The 17,481-nt window shown below is 45.7% G+C and overlaps 1 protein-coding gene across 1 annotated transcript in view; it reads right to left on the bottom strand.

Moving 5' to 3' along the window:
* EPG5 (ectopic P-granules autophagy protein 5 homolog) overlaps nucleotides 1–17,481 on the bottom strand; it is a 132,197-nt gene that overhangs the window by 57,290 nt on the left and 57,426 nt on the right. The window contains exons 14-22 of the mRNA XM_038743711.1: nucleotides 13,079–13,243; nucleotides 11,564–11,683; nucleotides 8,616–8,875; nucleotides 7,845–7,985; nucleotides 5,509–5,653; nucleotides 4,666–4,863; nucleotides 3,858–3,968; nucleotides 2,534–2,656; nucleotides 872–1,038 (exon numbers count right to left, since the gene is read on the bottom strand). Of these exons, the coding sequence (XP_038599639.1) occupies nucleotides 872–1,038; nucleotides 2,534–2,656; nucleotides 3,858–3,968; nucleotides 4,666–4,863; nucleotides 5,509–5,653; nucleotides 7,845–7,985; nucleotides 8,616–8,875; nucleotides 11,564–11,683; nucleotides 13,079–13,243 (1,430 nt within the window). The remainder of the gene's footprint in view (nucleotides 1–871; nucleotides 1,039–2,533; nucleotides 2,657–3,857; nucleotides 3,969–4,665; nucleotides 4,864–5,508; nucleotides 5,654–7,844; nucleotides 7,986–8,615; nucleotides 8,876–11,563; nucleotides 11,684–13,078; nucleotides 13,244–17,481) is intronic.

The raw sequence follows: 17,481 nt of genomic DNA, 5'->3' as shown, positions 1-17,481 counted from the left end.
AGGAGACAAAGCAGACAACAATGCACTCGATATGCAGATAAATACAAAACGGAATTGAAAAAAGGGATGGGTGAAGTGATGGAAGAGGATGGCTGGGGCTCCCCCTCTAGATGGTCTCTCCCCCTATAAACGGTCTCCTCCGCAACTAGATGGTCCCCCTCCCATTAGACGATCTCTCCCCCTCTAGATGTTCTCCCACTACTAGACCATCTCCCTGCCACTAGACAGTCTCTCCCTCTCTAGACGGTCTCCCCCACACTTAGTCTTTCCCTCTCTAGATGGTCTCCCCTACTAAACAGTCTCTCCCCCTCTAGACGGTCTCTCATATCTAGATGGTCACCCCCCAGTTTGACAGTCTCCCCAAAACTAGACGGTCTCTCCCCCTTTAGGTCTCCCCCCGACAAAACGGTCTGTCCCCACAAAATGGTCTCTCTAGCACTACATGGTCTCCCCTCAACTAGACAGTCTCCCCCAAGATAGTCTCCCCTACTAGACAGTCTCTCCCCCACTAGACGGTCGCTCCCCCTCTAGAAGGTAAGATCCTTGTGGGCAGGGAATGTGTCTACCAACTCTTTTACACTGTACTCTCCCAGGAGCTTAATACAGTGCTCGCCACACAGTAAGCACTCAATAAATACCATGGATTGATTAATTCCTGGGGGGAAAACTGCCTGGAAGAGGTGGTCTGTGTAGGGGCAGTTGAGGAAGGGGCTCTGAGACTTCCTTGTTTCACAGAAAGCAGGAAGGACTTGAAATCTCCCAAGGAGGAGAGGCTAGAGAAGGGATTGGAAGAAAAAGGTCACATTAAGGCAGAAATAGACCACGTGGACACAACAGAAGATATATCTGCTGAAGCAAACTGCTCTCTTACCCATACTGAGGTCCCGGTCGGTGAAAGTAAAGGAGAAAGAATTTTTGCCAAATGAGAGGTAGGAGAGGGTGATCAGAAGGTGTGACGAGAGCCTGATGAGCCCAGCGATAAATCAAAAGCCTCTGGAGGGACGGAATGATGGGCAGCTTCAACTGAGCCTGGGCTTTCTACAATGAGAAATATGTTCACTTTCCACAATGATTTTAAAACATTGAGAGGTACACATTCCTGATGGTTTAAGCCAAGGCATAGAGCAAGAAGCACATTATGACTCCAATCCATAATCACTTGGGATGGCAGAGGGAGGGCGGTGGCTCAGTCCCCTGCCATCCTTCCCACAAGGCCTCTCTCGCCGGATGCCTGTGATGGGCAGGACGGTGATTCTAGCCCCACACAGGACAGGGACTGTGTCCAACCTGATTAGCTTGTATCTACCCCAGTGCTTAGAACAGTGCTTGACACATGATTAGAGAAGCAGCTTGGCTTAGTGGATAGAGCACAGGCCTGTGAGTCAGAAGAACCTGGGTTCTAATGCCGATGCCGCCGTATTCATTAATTCATTCATTCAATCGTATTTATTGAGCGCTCACTGTGCGCAGAGCACTATATTAAGTGCTTGCGAAGTACAATTCGGCAACATATAGAGACGGTCCCTACCCAACAACGGGCTCACAGTCTAGAAGGGGGAGACAGACAACAAAACAAGACATGTAGACAGGTGTCAGAGCCATTAAAATAAATAGAATTATAGCCATATGTCTGCTGTGTGCCCTTGGGCAATAATGGTAGTTAAGTGCTCATTTTGTGCTAAGCACTGATTTATTTACTTATGTAAATTAATGTCTGTTTCCCCCTCTAGATTGTGAGCTCACTGTGGGCAGGGAATGTATCTGTTGTTACATTGTACTTTCTCAAGCACTTAGTACAGTGCTTTGCACACAGTAAGCACTCAATAAATACAACTGAGTGAATGACTGAATGAGTAGATACAAGTCAATCAGGTTCGACACAGTCCCTGTTCCACATGGGGCTCACAACCTTAATCTCCAATTTTACAGATGAGGGAATTGAGGCCCGGAGAATTGAAGTGACTTGCCCAAGGTCACACAGCGGACAAGTGGCGGAGCCCGGATCAGAACCATGACCTTCTGACTCCCAGGCTCGCTGCTTTATTATTTGATGTTAAATATGCCATTTATATGACTGTGACAGCACTGCTCTGGAAGTAGCGTGGCTTAATGGAAAGAACACGGGCTTGGGAGTCAGAGGTTGTGAGTTCTAATTCCGGCTCCACCACTTGTCTGCTATGTGACTTTAGGCATGTCACTTCACTTCTCTGTGCTTCAGTTACCTCATCTGTAAAATGGGGATGAAGAATGTGAGCCCCATGTGGGACAGCCTTAGTACCTTGTATCTCCCCCAGCACTTAGAACAGTGCTTGGCACATAGTAAGCATTTAACAAATACCACCATCATCATCATCATGTCTGTGGTATGTCCAGATGGCTTTACTGAAACCCAGTTTTCATTTAGGCGGCGTCGAGCACTCACATCAAAATAGGAAAAAAAGAAATCCACAAGATCCTAAAGCTCTAACTGCACATATAATGATCATGTTCCCCCTCCCCCAATCCACAGACACGAGTTGAATGCCTTTTTCACCTTAAGTGCCTGATCAGGAGTAAAAGAGGGGTTGATCACCAATTCCCCTTCTACAACTCTACGAAGCTGGGAATCTTCTTCAAAGATGGACTCCATGTTAAGCACAGTCCAGGCGAACCAAACCTTCATTGGGAACAGAAGAAACGAACAGTAGTTTTTTCCAGGCCGAACCCAAAACTACACCCTAACCCCAAGGGCTCCACCGTGCTGAACCTCGACAGAGATACACTGAAGATCTGAGCTATGAGAAGGCCCATTTCTTCCAGGTTCAGAGAGGTCTCCCAGGGTAACCGCTCTGTCGCCACCCCACAATGCGACCGGAAAACGAACCCCTCAGTTTCTGGGGACCTCATTCTTAAATTGTGAAGTTCCTCAAGACTACAGAGCACCATGATTTCTTGTCTCCGGATTGCTTTCCCAGCAAAGTGCAAAGTGCAAATTTGTGAAGCGTTCCATATTTCTTCAAAGCCTTATTCGAGCACACCTCCTGCTTCTAGACCGTGAGCCCGTTGTTGGGTAGGGACCGCCTCTATATGTTGCCAACGTGTACTTCCCAAGCGCTTAGTACAGTACTCTGCACACAGTAAGCGCTCAGTAAATACGACTGAATGAATGAATGAATGAAGAGGCCTTCTCTGACTAAACCCTCCTTTCCTCTTCTCCCACTTCCTTCTGAGTCACCCTTACTTGCTTCCCTTCTTCATCCCCTCTCCCAGCCCCACAGTACTTATGACCACATCCGCGATTTATTTATTTACAGGGATAGTTTAAAAGAATTGAATACTTTCACAAAGTTATTACTCAGTAACTAGGTTACATATGAACTTGTAGTCAAAACCAATTTGTAAAGGAACTACCCCAGGTATTTCTATAATCTTACAAATAGTCGATAAGCGTCCCTTGTATCACAGGGCAAACATTAATCCTATAATCGATATGGTTTCGTCTTTTGCCGCTCATGGAGAAGGCGCCAGACCGTGGGCTGAGGGATGCCTAGCTCCCAGCTAGCTCTCCTTGTCCATTTCCTGGGACTTGGCTGAACGGTGACAGACGCGATTCATGGCTTGCTCAGACACACGTGGTCACCCTGAGCTCTGTTCAGTACTTTCTGAATCACCCTGAATATTATTATCTGTCTCCCCCTCTGGGCTGTAAGCTCTTTGTGGACCTGGAATGTCTGTTAGTGTACTCTCCGAAGCGCTTAATACAGTGCTCTGCACACAGCAAACACTCAATAAATATGGTTGAATGACACAGAGTAGGCAGTGAATGAGTTCTATTACTCCTACTCTACCACTTTGATGTCGCTCAGCTCGTTTCCTACCTGGGTCGGAGTGGCAGCTCCCTCCACAAAAGACGGAGTCACATTGCCCGCCACAATCCAGCTCACCAGGGAAGAGAGAAGGCTCCGATCACAATGAAAACCTAAAGCATTCTAGGGAGCCATTCAGAGAGAAAAAGAATGGAGAAGGTCAAAGGGGAACTTTCAAATCACGGTGCATCCCCCCGCCCCAGGAGAAACCAGGCAGGAAGCCCAGATGACATTTATGAGCTCTGTTTGGCCTTGTTATTACTACCTTTTTGTTGACCTTCCAAAGCGATTAATACTGAAGGGTCACTTGCTCCCATACACACCCCTGTTTAGGGATAGGACTGAATGGGATTACTCTCCACCAGAATTTAAGAGCCTTATTGAAGGCCCATCTCCTCCAAGAGGACTTCCCTGACTAAGCCCTCCTTTCCTCTTCTCCCACTCCCTTTTGTGTCACCCTGACTTACTCCCTTTTTTCAGCCCCCATTCCTGCCCCAGAACACTCCTGCATATTTATTTACCTCTATTAATGTCTGTCTCCCTCTCTAGACCGTAAGCTTGTTCTGGGCACAGAATGAGTCTGTTTGCTGTTAGAGTGTACTCTCCCAAGTGCTCAGAACAGTTCTCTGCACACAGTAAGCACTCAATAAACATGACTGACTAGCTGGACGTGGTAAGTACAGGGTAGCAACGATCAAGGCAGATCCAGTGGAAAACATCTACAGGCCTGCAGTGTGAGTTATGGGTTTTTTTTTTAATTGAATTGATCTAAAAGGATTATATTACTGTCAGCAGAGGATAAATTTGACAACGATTTTACCTTGTGTTGCTGGTACAATATTTTCTGCACACAATCCTCTTGCATGTATTTGAAAGCTGCCTGGCACAGGTGATCCATCAGGAAGAGGACGGGCTGCTCACGGTGCCACAACTGCTGGCTCGTAAGGGCTTGGACCCAGAACTCCAGCACAGCCACGGGACCCACTTCATTGGGCTGAGTGCTTGTGGCAATGTGATTCTGCCGAGAAAGATGCCGGTGAAAATCGAACAGCTGCTCCCTTGACCCCCAAGAAGCAGCAGTATGGCCTAGTGGATAGAGCACGGGTCTGGGAGTCAAAAGGATCTGGGTTTAAATCCCGGTTCTGCCACCTGTGTGCTGCGTAACCTTGGACAAGTCACTTCACTATTTTTTTTCAATGGTATTTGTTAAGCGCTTATTATGTGCAAGACTGCACTAATCACTGGCATAGGTACAGGCTAATCAGGTTGGACACAGTCCATGTCCCACATGGGGCAATCGGTCCTAATCCCCATTTCTTTGTGCCTCAGTTACCTCATCAATAGAATGGGGATTGAGGCTGAGAGCCCCACGTGGGACATGGACTGTATCCAACCCAATTTGCTTGTATCTACCCCGGCACTTGGGACAGTGCCTTTGCACGTGGTAAGCACTTTAACAAGTACCATAAAGAAATACTAATCAATTCCTCCTTCACTACCTAACACAAATTTATGGATTCAGGGAATGGTGGCAATAATAAAGATTTGCAGCTCTCCGATTTTCCATGAAATGCCCCTCTAAATAGAGGACAAGCATGCATCCTTGTTTGAAGAATCTGATGACGGCTTTTGCAAGGACATTAGGTCCAGTCAATTTTCCCACCTGGATCATGCTGTTGAGCAGTTTCACGTTTTCTCCGTAACTGGCTCCTGTTAAGTGCTGGGCCACTTTGTGTGTGACCTGTTGTGTCACCCCCTGAGGAACTCCACTATCCAGGTGCAGGAACAGCTGGAGGAATGATAAAAACCTACAGCCCAAAGTGAAGGGTTTAGAAATCTTCAAAGAGCTAACATTTCTAAGAGACAAAGGGTGGTACTAAAGTCTGGAAATAACGGATGCAAATGGAATTGGTCCTGGGCTCCCTTGCGTGAGAAAAAGAGGGCAGATTTTGATCTGGTGATCTCCCTGTTCAAGGACTTCAGCTCCTTAGCGACTCAAAGTACGTGAAACTGAGGGGGGGGATAAATTGTGCCCTGGAATTTGCAGGTAAAAGTTCACTGGGTTCCACTTGGTGCTTAAATGCCCAAGTGCATTCTTTAGGGATTCGAATCCGAGAACTTTGGAAGAACAGTGCTTTAAAAGTCTACAGTTTGGGAAGGACTGGCTCATTCGACTGCCTTCTCGCAGCCATGGACACACATCCAGGAGTGAACCATTTCCTCAGTATCAGCTTCAAGCTGATATAAATTGATATCTAGGAACACAATTTCATCTTAAAAAGTTAAAATGAAAAGCACTGGGTATATAAATGGATGGAAGTGGCCTCCACAGTTGGATTTTTCTCCTAAAATAAGCATCTTTTTGCTGATAAACTTTCCACATTTTGTCTAAAAGTCTGATAAAAAGATTTCAAACAGGAAAAAAAGCTGTACTGGACTTGCGGAAACAAACCCCTTCTCCCCTTTCTAGACTGTGAGCCCTTTGTCAGGTAGGGACCGTCTCTATATGTTGCCGACTTGTACTTACCAAGTGCTTAGTACAGTGCTCTGCACACAGTAAGCGCTCAACAAATACGATTGAATGAATGAATCCTGTTAGTACCCATAACGGAAACAACGTAAACAAAAACCGATAACGAGAGAAACTTAATGAACTGATATTCATTCATTCATTCATTCATTCAATCGCCTTAAGCCCTTGGTTTGGATGTGGGAGCCCGGGCCTGGGAGTCTGAAGGACCTAGGTTCTAATCCAGGCTCTGTCACTTATCTGCTGTGCGACCTTGGGGAAGTCACTTCATTTCTCCATGCCTCAGTTCTCACATCTGTAAAATGGGGATTAAGACTGGGAGCCCCATGTGGGACAGGGACTTCTACAGTGCTTGACACATAGTATGTTCCTAAAAAATACCATACTTATTCACTATTATTATTATTATCCTAAACATAGATGTGACCATTTGAAATGCAACTGCCAGAAGATACGATTTGGGGAATCTGGGGAAATTTTCTATAGAAAAGACATGCAAAGCCCTGAGGAAAGCAACAGAAATGCTCTGGGCATGTTACCCTCCTCCTCAAAAATCTCCAGTGACTACCAATCAATCTGTGCATCAGGCAGAAACTCCTCACCCTCAGCTTCAGGGCTGTCCATCACCTCGCCCCCTCCTACCTCACCTCCCTTCTCTCCTTCTACAGCCCACCCCACACCCTCTACTCCTCTGCCGCTATTCTCCTCACCGTGCCTCGTTCTCGCCTGTCTCGCCATCGACCCCCAGACCACGTCATCCCCCGGGCCTGGAATGCCCTCCCTCTGCCCATCCGCCAAGCTAGCTCTCTTCCTCCCTTCAAGGCCCTACTGAGAGCTCACCTACTCCAGGAGGCCTTCCCAGACTGAGCCCCTTCCTTCCTCTCTCCTTCGTCCCCCTCTCCATGCCCCCCATCTTACGTCCTTCCCTTCCCCACAGCACCTGTATATATGTTTGTACATATTTATTACTCTATTTATTTATTTATTTATTTTACTTGCACATATCTATTCTATTTATTTTATTTTGTTAGTATGTTTGGTTTTGTTCTCTGTCTCCCCCTTTTAGACTGTGAGCCCACTGCTGGGTAGCGACTGTCTCTATATTGTTGCCAACTTGTACTTCCCAAGCGCTTAGTACAGTGCCCTGCACACAGTAAGCGCTCAGTAAATATGATTGATTGATTGATTGACCATTCACCTGTCTAGTGAGAAAAACTGTAAGCTTCTTGGAGACAAAGATCCCAAAGGATACCAGCTCCAATATACTAATCTCTCCTAAGCGCTCTGCCCACGTTAAGTGCCGAAAAAATACCACTGATTGACTGCAAACATAGACTAGACCAGGTGCAGATGGTTTTCCTCCACATATAAAAACACTCCCGTGTAATATATTTGTCATTTTAGTGGAGAATCCCAGGATGAGTAAGGCCAATATCTAAATGTACCCTGATCGACAAGGCCACACTTACAGTTCATTCTTCAACAAGTAATACTGGCAAGAGTAGAACAAAGGCAGAATTTTATCCAGGGTGTGGACGACTGTTCTCAGATGCCTCGACTGGACCAGAATCCCCAATAGTGGGATGCCTTCGGCACAGAACTTCTCAATGCTTTGGAAGAAGAGAAAAAAAAAATGACAAATCCACATATCACATGGATAAGCAAAAAAGAGTCAGGTGGTCATTAGCAAAATTCAGCCGTTCTCCTCACCCACTCACGATCTTCGTAACTACAGAACATTCAAGAACTGGAACTACTCTATTACCCTAAAGAGCCAGCCGAGATCTAGTCAGAAGAAGACGTCAAAGTCCAATCTAGACCAGCGGTCAACAATCCCACGTTCACGCTAGCTCCAGTGGCAAAGGGGTGGAAGGGGGGTTCCTCTCCATTAATGAAATATCTGTCAGAGATTTAGGTAGCAAGGAGCCTGACTTTTCGTAAACACCAAAATTCCTAGGAACTAGCATGGCCCTGTGGAAGGTGCACAGGGCTGGGAGTCAGAGCACCTGGGATTTAATCCCAACACTGCCACGTCTCCTGTGTCATTATTTATTTAAAATATCTGTGCCTCAATTACCTCATCCAACCAATAGGGATTAAACCCTACTCCCGTCTACTTAGACTGAAAGCCCCACACGGAGCGGGGACTGGAATGTACCCCAGGGTTTAGTACAGTGCTCGGCACACAGTATGCGCTTAAGAAGTACCAGAGAACCAAAAAAACAATTCTGCTCTTTCACCTATGTCCCACAGTGGTCATTGAGAGGGCCAGATAGCACCCAATGGGCAGGCCTGATTTGACAGCCTTCAGGAGGGGATGGAACAAGGATGACTCCGACATGTCGGGTACAGCGCTGGAGAAGGGGACGGCTGGGCAATTCTGCTGCATCCCATAATCATTTTTGTGCATCTTCAACCTCAGGATCAGGCTCCAGGCCCACTGGTTGAATGAGGTCTCGGGCGTCTCTCCATAACGCACAATGCTGGCCAAGTATGAGACCTAACAGATAAAGAGAAGAAGCATCCGTTATTACATCACGTGCTCGTACTACAGCGGTTTACTCTGTCACTTCGAAATAACGGTGCCCTCGAATTTGACAAAGGGATTAACATATTACTGGGGATGACGATGACAGTATTTAGCGCTTTCTGTGCTAGCATCTGGGCAGATATGAGAAAAGCAGATCAGACACAGACGCAGTTCCGTCGGAGAAGTAGCATGGCTTAGAGGACAAAGCACGGGCCTGGGAGTCAAAAGGACATGGGTTCTAGCCTCGGCTCCACCACACATCTCCTGTGTAACCTTGTGCAAGTCACTTAATGTCTCTGGGCCTCATTTCCCTCATCTGTAAAATGGGGATTAAGACTGTGGGACCCACATGGATGAAGGACTGGGTCCAACCCAATTAGCTTGTATCTATTCCAGCTCTTAGAACAGTGCTTGGCAAATAGTAATAGTAATAATAATAATGATAATAGCATTTGTTAAGCGCTTACTATATGCAAAGCACTGTTCTCAGCACTGGGGGGGGGCATACAAGGTGATTAGGTTGTCCCACGTGGGGCTCACAGTCTTCATCCCCATTTTACAGATGAGGTAACTGAGGCTCAGAGAAGTTAAGTGACTTGCCCAAAGTCACACAGCTGACAAGTGGCGGAGCTGGGATTAGAACCCATGACCTCTGACTCTCAAGCCTGTGCTCTTTCCACTGAGCCACGCTGCTTCTCTAAGCACTTAACAAATAAGTGCTTGTAGTAAGCGCTTAACAAGCACCATAATTATTATTATTATTCTATTTTTATCTGGGGCTCATTGTCTAAAAGGTACTTCAAAGTCTTGTCTTCTCTTATGCCGTCGAGTCATCTCTGATCCATAGCAACGCCATACACACATCTCTCCCAGAATGCCAACTCTCCATCTGCAATCATTCTGGGAGTGTATCCATAGAGTTTTCTTAGTAAAAATATGGAAGTGGTTTACCATTGCCTCCTGCTGCGCAGTAAACTTTAGTCTCCACCCTTGATGCTCTCCCATGCTGCTGTTGCCCAAGAGTACCAATACAATGTGTAAACTGTTTCTGTGAATACTATCATTAGCCCCGCACTCTGTCTGACGGACAGTCTATTTACCTGCCTAAGACCTTTTCAAGGTGATGTTTAATTCATCCATCAATGGCATGACTGAGAGAGAGGGAGGGGAATACAGGAAATCAGGGCTTACTCGGGGAAGGCCTCTTGGAAGAGATGTGATTCTAGTAAGCTTTCCCTCTGTCCGTCAGTCAGCTGTATTTTGTGAGTGCTATGTGCAGAGCCCTGCACTAAGCACTTGGGAGAGTACAATATAACAATAAACAGAGTTTACATGACCTTACAATGTGGAGGGGCTAGTAAGCATTTAAAGGGAAGGGCAGGAGGGATATACCCCGGGCACCTGGATGCTGAAGCAGCCATGAGAAAGTCTGTTCAAGGCCTGGAGGCCTCCACGCCTGTCAAGACCCACCGGGATGGGACAAAAAGAAAACAGCAATGGCACCAAGCTGCCTCAGTGGTTCCTCCTCTGCCTGGGTGCCAAGCTCTTGGAAGAGATGCTACCCACCTCGACCCTGGCCCTGGCTACCCAGAGGGTTCCATGCTGTCCCCAGTGGCGCGGGAAGAATCGGAAGAGCACTTAGTGGACTGTCACTGAGGTGACCGCTGGTCTCTGGACCAGTTGGGCAGTCAATCATATTTAATGAGCACTTACTGAATGCAGAGTACTGTACTAAGCACTTGGGAGAGTACAATACAACAATAAACAGATGCATTCACTGCCCTGCCAGAGCAGTGAAAAATCAATACACTGCTCCATGTCCCCCACAGTACCGTTGCTTGTACTCTTTGAATTTTTGTTCTTGCTTTCTTAGGTTGTATAAAATATTTTAATTCACTCATTCATTCTTTCAATAGTATTTATTGAGTGCTTACTGTGTGCAGAGCACTGTCCTAAGCACTTGGGAAGTACATGTGGCAACATATAAAGACGGTTCCTACCCCACAACGGGCTCACAGACTAGAAGGGGGAGACAGACAACATAACAAAACATGTAGACAGGTGTCAAAATCATCAGAATAAATAGAATTACAGCTATATGCACATCATTAACAAAATAAATAGAATAGTAAATATGTACAAGTAAAATAAATAGAGTAGTAACTCTGTACAAATATATACAAGTGCTGTGGGGAGGGGAAGGAGGTAGGGCAGGGGGGATGGGGAGGAGAGGAAAAAGGGGGTTCAGTCTGGGAAGGCCTCCTGGAGGAGGTGAACTCTCAGTAGGGCTTTGAAGGGAGGATGAGAGCTAGCTTGACGGATGTGTGGAGGGAGGGCATTCCAGGCCAGGGGAAGGACGTGGGCTGGTGGTCGACGGCGGGACAGGTGAGAACAAGGCACAGAGAGGAGGTTAGCGGCAGAGGAGCGGAGGGTGCGGGCTGGGCTGTACAAGGAGAGAAGGGAGGTGAGGTAGGAGGGGGTTTAATCTTTCTGACCACCTCCCCAGCTCCATATTCTTGGATTGTGAGCCCCGGTCTGGGACTGAGACTATGTCTAAATCTTCACCCTTCTACTCTTCCCCAGAGCACAGCACACTTCATCTGAACAACCAGTTCTAGTGAAACGTGACCAGACACGAACCAGATGAGAAACAAATACCTGTTTAATGCTTTCGGAAAGTAGGCCGGCATATGGCTTTTGAGAAAGGTACTTTTGGTAGGCTTCAAGAACCATCAATGCCACTTCAGAATGAACGGCTTGGTTCAGATGAAGGACATCCTTTCAAAGAGAAAAACAATAATCAATTCTAACTCCATTCTTGGTTCCTCTTAGTAGAAGCATAAAAGAAAGCTTGGAACAGGGATATGGTTTTTGAAAATGATACCAATATAGGCCCTGGAACCTTTACAGCTGGAAGGTATTTCAGTTGGTCAATTCCCCAGCCTCTGGCTGCACTGCAACAAACACATCCCCGAAAACAGAGTGAGCAGGAGAGTTCTTTTTTCTTCTTCTTAACCAGATCCAGATTAATCAATCAATTGTATTTATATAGTGCTGCCTGTGTACAGAGCACTGTACTAAATGCTTGGGAGAATACAATATAACAGAGTTGGTAGACACATTCGCTGCCCACAATGAGCTGACAGCCTAGAGGGATCCCAGTCTCCCTTGATAACAAATTGGGGTTTCACAACCGATGAACAAGTTTTTCCAAACATCAAATCTATGGCATATCTTTTGCTTGAGTTGGTCCTCCTCCTGAGCTCAGTGGAAACAGAGAACAACAGCTCGGCGCGCACGGAGCAAAATTCCTTCATTGAACTGGAGAAGAATCTTGGGTTTCTACTTCCTACCCATCCAGCACCTCTTTTTTCTATGGCTTAGAGTCCCAATTTCTTTCATTTTAGGGCATTTTACCCAATTCTTTACTACTCTGCTCTAAATTCTCCCAAGTTCTTCACATTTCTTTTCAGTCGATATATCAACGGTCTTATTAACCATTTCTTGCATGAAGAGCACTGTACTAGCAACTTGGGAGAGTACAATACATTTGACAGACACAATCCCAGCCCACAGGGATTTTATAATCTAGTGGGAGAAGCCTACAATTTGTTACAAGAACAACATTAGACAAAATGCTCTATTAAAAGATGGGCCAGTGCTGAATGTTCTGAACATCAGCTCAACATTTCTTCACGCAATACTCTTTATTCAGTCATTCCAGACTTCACTTTGTCCTTGAGCCCAGCTAAGGCATACCTTTTACACATTGAGCTACTACTAAATTTTTATTGCGGTATATGAAATTGCATCTTGGTAGCCCAGATACCTATAAGTATTTACAATCAGTCAAAACATTATTTAGTAGGTGGCCTTCAGAAAAGTGGTAATTCTCTATTTTCTATTTCCTTTTGCTTTCATTTAAGAGCCAGTCACAACGTAAAAAATTACTGTATATACAAATCATTATGCATCTAGCAAATAAACAAGCTACTGAAATAGAAAACAAGTCTTCGTTCTGAGATAACTGAAGTAACTTACCCATCTTAAAGTTTAAGACCTTTCTAGAAACTAACTTCTGAAATATCAATCTTTTAAGGAAAAGTTCCTCTGCAAACGGTGAGCCGAGAAGAAAGCCTATGAGCCACATTTCTGCTTAATTAGAATATATACCTGTTCACCAAATCCCCAGTTGAGTCCTTCTAAGATGACACATGCCAATTTATTCTTCACCGTTGTCAGGGGGTAATTCAGTAACCAGTCCCGAATCACCGCAATCTCTGAGGAAGACGGTCGCCACAGATATAACGGGAGTTCTTTAAACAAGTACAAGGAAACCTTATGTGGAAAAAAAAATGAAAATATGTTGGCGACTATTACAAATGGTTTCATTGGTTGCTAAATTTCGATTTCACCTCCATTACTTTGGCAGCTTGTCTGTCACTTGTACAGAACACTGTTATCTGTCACGTTTGGCAGACTCTTTTACTCCCTCTTCTTGCCCGGCACTGGGGACACCCCCAGTTTGGTCCCCACCCCAGAAGCTGCAGGCAGAGGTGGGCTTGCTGTCATGAGACAGGCACAATCCCTGTGTTGGGAGGAGCCTGCGCTGGATCGGATTTCTCCTCCTCTGTTAATCTCCATCGGCGGGTTCTTGTTCCGACTATGGGCTGAAGAGTCCCACTGCCTTGTGAAACGCACTCAGTGCCAGAGGCTAAGAGGGGAAAACTCTCCCAGGATCCCTGTGGTCATCGCTCCAGTGAGCTGTACCATTATTAGCGTACATTTGCTGTGCAGCTCCATTTCAGCCACGATTGCCATGGGAAAATCCATCATTCTCTCTCATGGACAGTGCTTTGCACACAATAAACGCTCAATAAATAGCAGTGTTGCCTAATGGAGAGAGGTGGGCCTGGGAGTCACAAAGACCTGGGTTTTAATCCCAGTCTTGCCACTTGTCTGTTGTGTGACCTCGGGCAAGTCACTTCACTTCTCTGTTTCTCAGTTTTCTCAACTGTAAAATGGGGATTAAGACTGTGAGCCCCATATGAGACATAGACCGTGTCCAATCTGATCAGCTTTTCTCTACCCCAGCACTCAGTACAGTGCCTGGCACATAGTAAGCGCTTAATACCATTAATATAAAAATATTGGTTGATTATGTAAGTTTCTTGAGGCCAGAGATCAGGGTCTTTTACTTTTATCTTACCAATTAAGTAATCATATTTATTGAGTGCTTACTAGGTGCAGAGCACTATACTAAGTACTTGAGAGAGTACAATAGAATTAGCAGATACATTCCCTACCCTTAACGAGTTTACAGTGTACACTCTTATGCTCTCAAACACTAAGTACAGTGCTCTGCTCAGAGAAGTCATGCAATAAACACCGTTTAAGGATATCAATAAACACCGATTAAGGATATCCTCTACTGCTGTTATGTCTTTGCTTATTTGCACATACCCAGGAGTGTACAAATAATAATAATAATAATAATAATGATGATGGCATTTGTTAAGTGCTGACTATGTACCAGACACTGTTCTTCGCACTGGAAATTACGATATTTGTTAAGCACTAACAATGTGCCAGGCACTGTACTAAGCACTGGGGTAGATTCAAGCGAATTGGGTTGGAAGCCATCTCTATCCTACATGGGGCTCCAGTCTCAATCCCCATTTTGTAGCTGAGGTAACTGAGCACCAGTGAAGTAAAGTGACTTGCCCAAGGTCCCACATCAGACAAGTGCAGAGCTGGGATTAGAACCCATGACCTTATGATTCCCAGGCCTGTGCTCTATCCACTATGCCATGCTGCTATTTATTAAGTTCTTACTGGCCAAACTACAGGAACTGAGGAACTGCAAAACAGAAACATTCAGCTGGGGAGCTGATTAAAAAAATAAAATTATTTAACTGGTGGGGCAAGCAGGAATTCCTAGCCTGGGGATGGTGGTGGAGGGTGAGAGGGTGGAAAGCAGGAATTTCCCCCTAAAAGGGAGCAGGGGAGTCACACAAGTAATTTGGCCATCCCTGACATACACAGATGCCCGCAGGCAGACACTTCAAATTTTCACTTTTTTTCTTCAATGGTATTTGTTAAGTGCTTACTATGTACCAGGCACTGTACTGAACACTGAGGTAAAATAAAAGCTGATCGGGTCAGACACAGTCCAGGATCCCCATCAGGCTCACGGTCTTCATCCTCATTTTACAGATGAGGTAACTGTGGCACACAGAAGTTAAGTCGCACAGCACAGTCGCACAGCAACAAGTTGCGGGGGGATGGGGGAGAGGGGGGCTTGGATTAGAATCCAGGTCCTCCTGAATCTCAAGCCCATGCTCTGCCCACTGGGCCATGCCACTTCTCATTTTCCAAGGAATCAATCTATCAGTCATATTTATTGAGCGCTTACTATGTATAGAACACTGTATTAAGTGCTTGGGAGAGCATAATACAAGAGAATTAGCAGACACGCTCTCTTCCCACAACAACCTTACAAGCTCAACAATGAATCTCATTGGGACACCCATCAAAACTCCATCGCCTTTCCACGCATCATTCATCCAATCAATTGTTATTGATTGAGCGCTTACTATAGGCAAGCAAAGCACTGTACTAAGTGCTTGGGAGAGTACAATATAACAACAGACACATTCCTGCCCACAACAGGCTCACAGTCTAGAATGCAATTGGCTTGGAAGACAATGTCACAGCTTGTGTGTCTGTGCATCTCCAAATACGATTGTGTTCATTTCAATCATTATTCCTCCAGTCCAAGAACTGTAGCTTTTCATTCATTCATTCATTCAATCATATTTATTGAGCGCTTACTGTGTGCAGAGCACTGTATTAAGCGCTTGGGAAGTACAAGTTGGCAACATATAGAGACAGTCCCTACCCAACAGTGGGCTCACAGTCTAGAAGGGGGAGACAGAGAACAGAACAAAACATATTAACAAAATAAAATAAATAGAATAGATATGTACAAGTAAAATAAATAGAGTAATAAATACATACAAACATATATACATCTACACAGGTGCTGTGGGGAAGGGAAGGAGGTAAGGCGGGGGGGATGGACAGGGGGAGGAGGGGGAGAGGAAGGAGGGGGCTCGGTCTGGGAAGGCCTCCTAGAGGAGGTGAGTTCTCAGTAGGGCCTTGAAGGGAGGAAGAGAGCTAGCTTGGCGGATGTGGGGAGGGAGGGCATTCCAGGACAGGGGGATGACGTGGGCCGGGGATCGACGGCGGGACAGGCGAGAAAGAAGCACGGTGAGGAGATTAGTGGCAGAGGAGCGGAGGGTGCGGGGTGGGCTGCAGAAGGAGAGAAGGGAGGTGAGGTAGGAGGGGGGCGAGGTGATGGAGTGCCTTGAAGCCGAGGGTGAGGAGTTTCTGCCTGATGCGTAGGTTGACTGGTAGCCACTGGAGATTTTTGAGGAGGGGAGTAAGATGCCCAGAGCATTTCTGGACAAAGACAATCCAGGCAGCGGCGTGAAGTATGGATTGAAGTGAGGAGAGACAGGAGGATGGGAGATCGGAGAGGAGGCTGATACAGTAATCCAGATGGGATAGGATGAGAGCTTGAATGAGCAGGGTAGCGGTTTGGATGGAGAGGAAAGGGCGGATCTTGGCATTGTTGCGGAGGTGAGACTGGCAGGTTTTGGTGACGGCTTCCCTTCCCAAATGTCTCGCCCTTTGTCTAGTGCACATCCAGAGCTTAGAACAGTGCCCGGAGCTGAGAACTGTGCTTGGCACATAGTAAGCGCTTAACAAATACCATTATTATTATTATTATTAAATAATGCTGTTGTGTTGAAATTGTCCCCAATAGGTTTATTACAACATAACTGCAAGCCTAGCCTCCCCCATTACAGTCATTCCTATCAAACCATGATAATAATAATTATGGTATCTGTTAAGTACTTACTATGTGCAAGGCACTGTACTATGCGCTGGGGTGAACACAAGCAAGACAGCTTGGACACAGTCCCTGCCCTACCTGGGGCTCATGGTCTTAATCTCCATTTGACAGATGAGGTCACTGAGGCCCAGAAGTGAAGTGACTTGCCCAAGGTCACACAGCAGACAAAGTGGCGGAACCTGGATTAGAAACCAGGACTTTCTGACACCCAGGCCCGAGCTCTATCCATTAGGCCATGCTGCGATATTTGAGTAAATAATTTGGCTGGAATAAGACAGAAAAGTCAGGGAACACCATGCCTTTAGCTGGTGAAGTTCTGCCCAGAAATGCCTCTGAAAGTTTCCAGTAAAACTGCATTGTGTTTCTGCAACCAAAACCCTCTACAGGCATTCATTAATATTCTAAAGAGAAATAGTTGTAACTTTAAGTCCACTTTTACCATCTGTTTACAGTGAACTTAGGGCAGTTGGACATGCTGTATTATACTAACCAATAATAATGATGGTATTTGTTAAGCGCTTACTATGTGCCAAGCACTGCTCTAAGAACTGGGGTAGATAAAAGGTAATCAGGTAGTCCCATGTGGGGCTCACAGTCTTCATCCCCATTTTACAAAATAATAATGATGGTATTTGTTAAGCACTTATATACTTAA

The sequence above is a fragment of the Tachyglossus aculeatus genome, chromosome 3, assembly GCF_015852505.1.
Source record: "Tachyglossus aculeatus isolate mTacAcu1 chromosome 3, mTacAcu1.pri, whole genome shotgun sequence".
NCBI classification, from domain to species: domain Eukaryota; kingdom Metazoa; phylum Chordata; class Mammalia; order Monotremata; family Tachyglossidae; genus Tachyglossus; species Tachyglossus aculeatus.
This window is presented reverse-complemented; position numbering and strand designations above follow the sequence as displayed.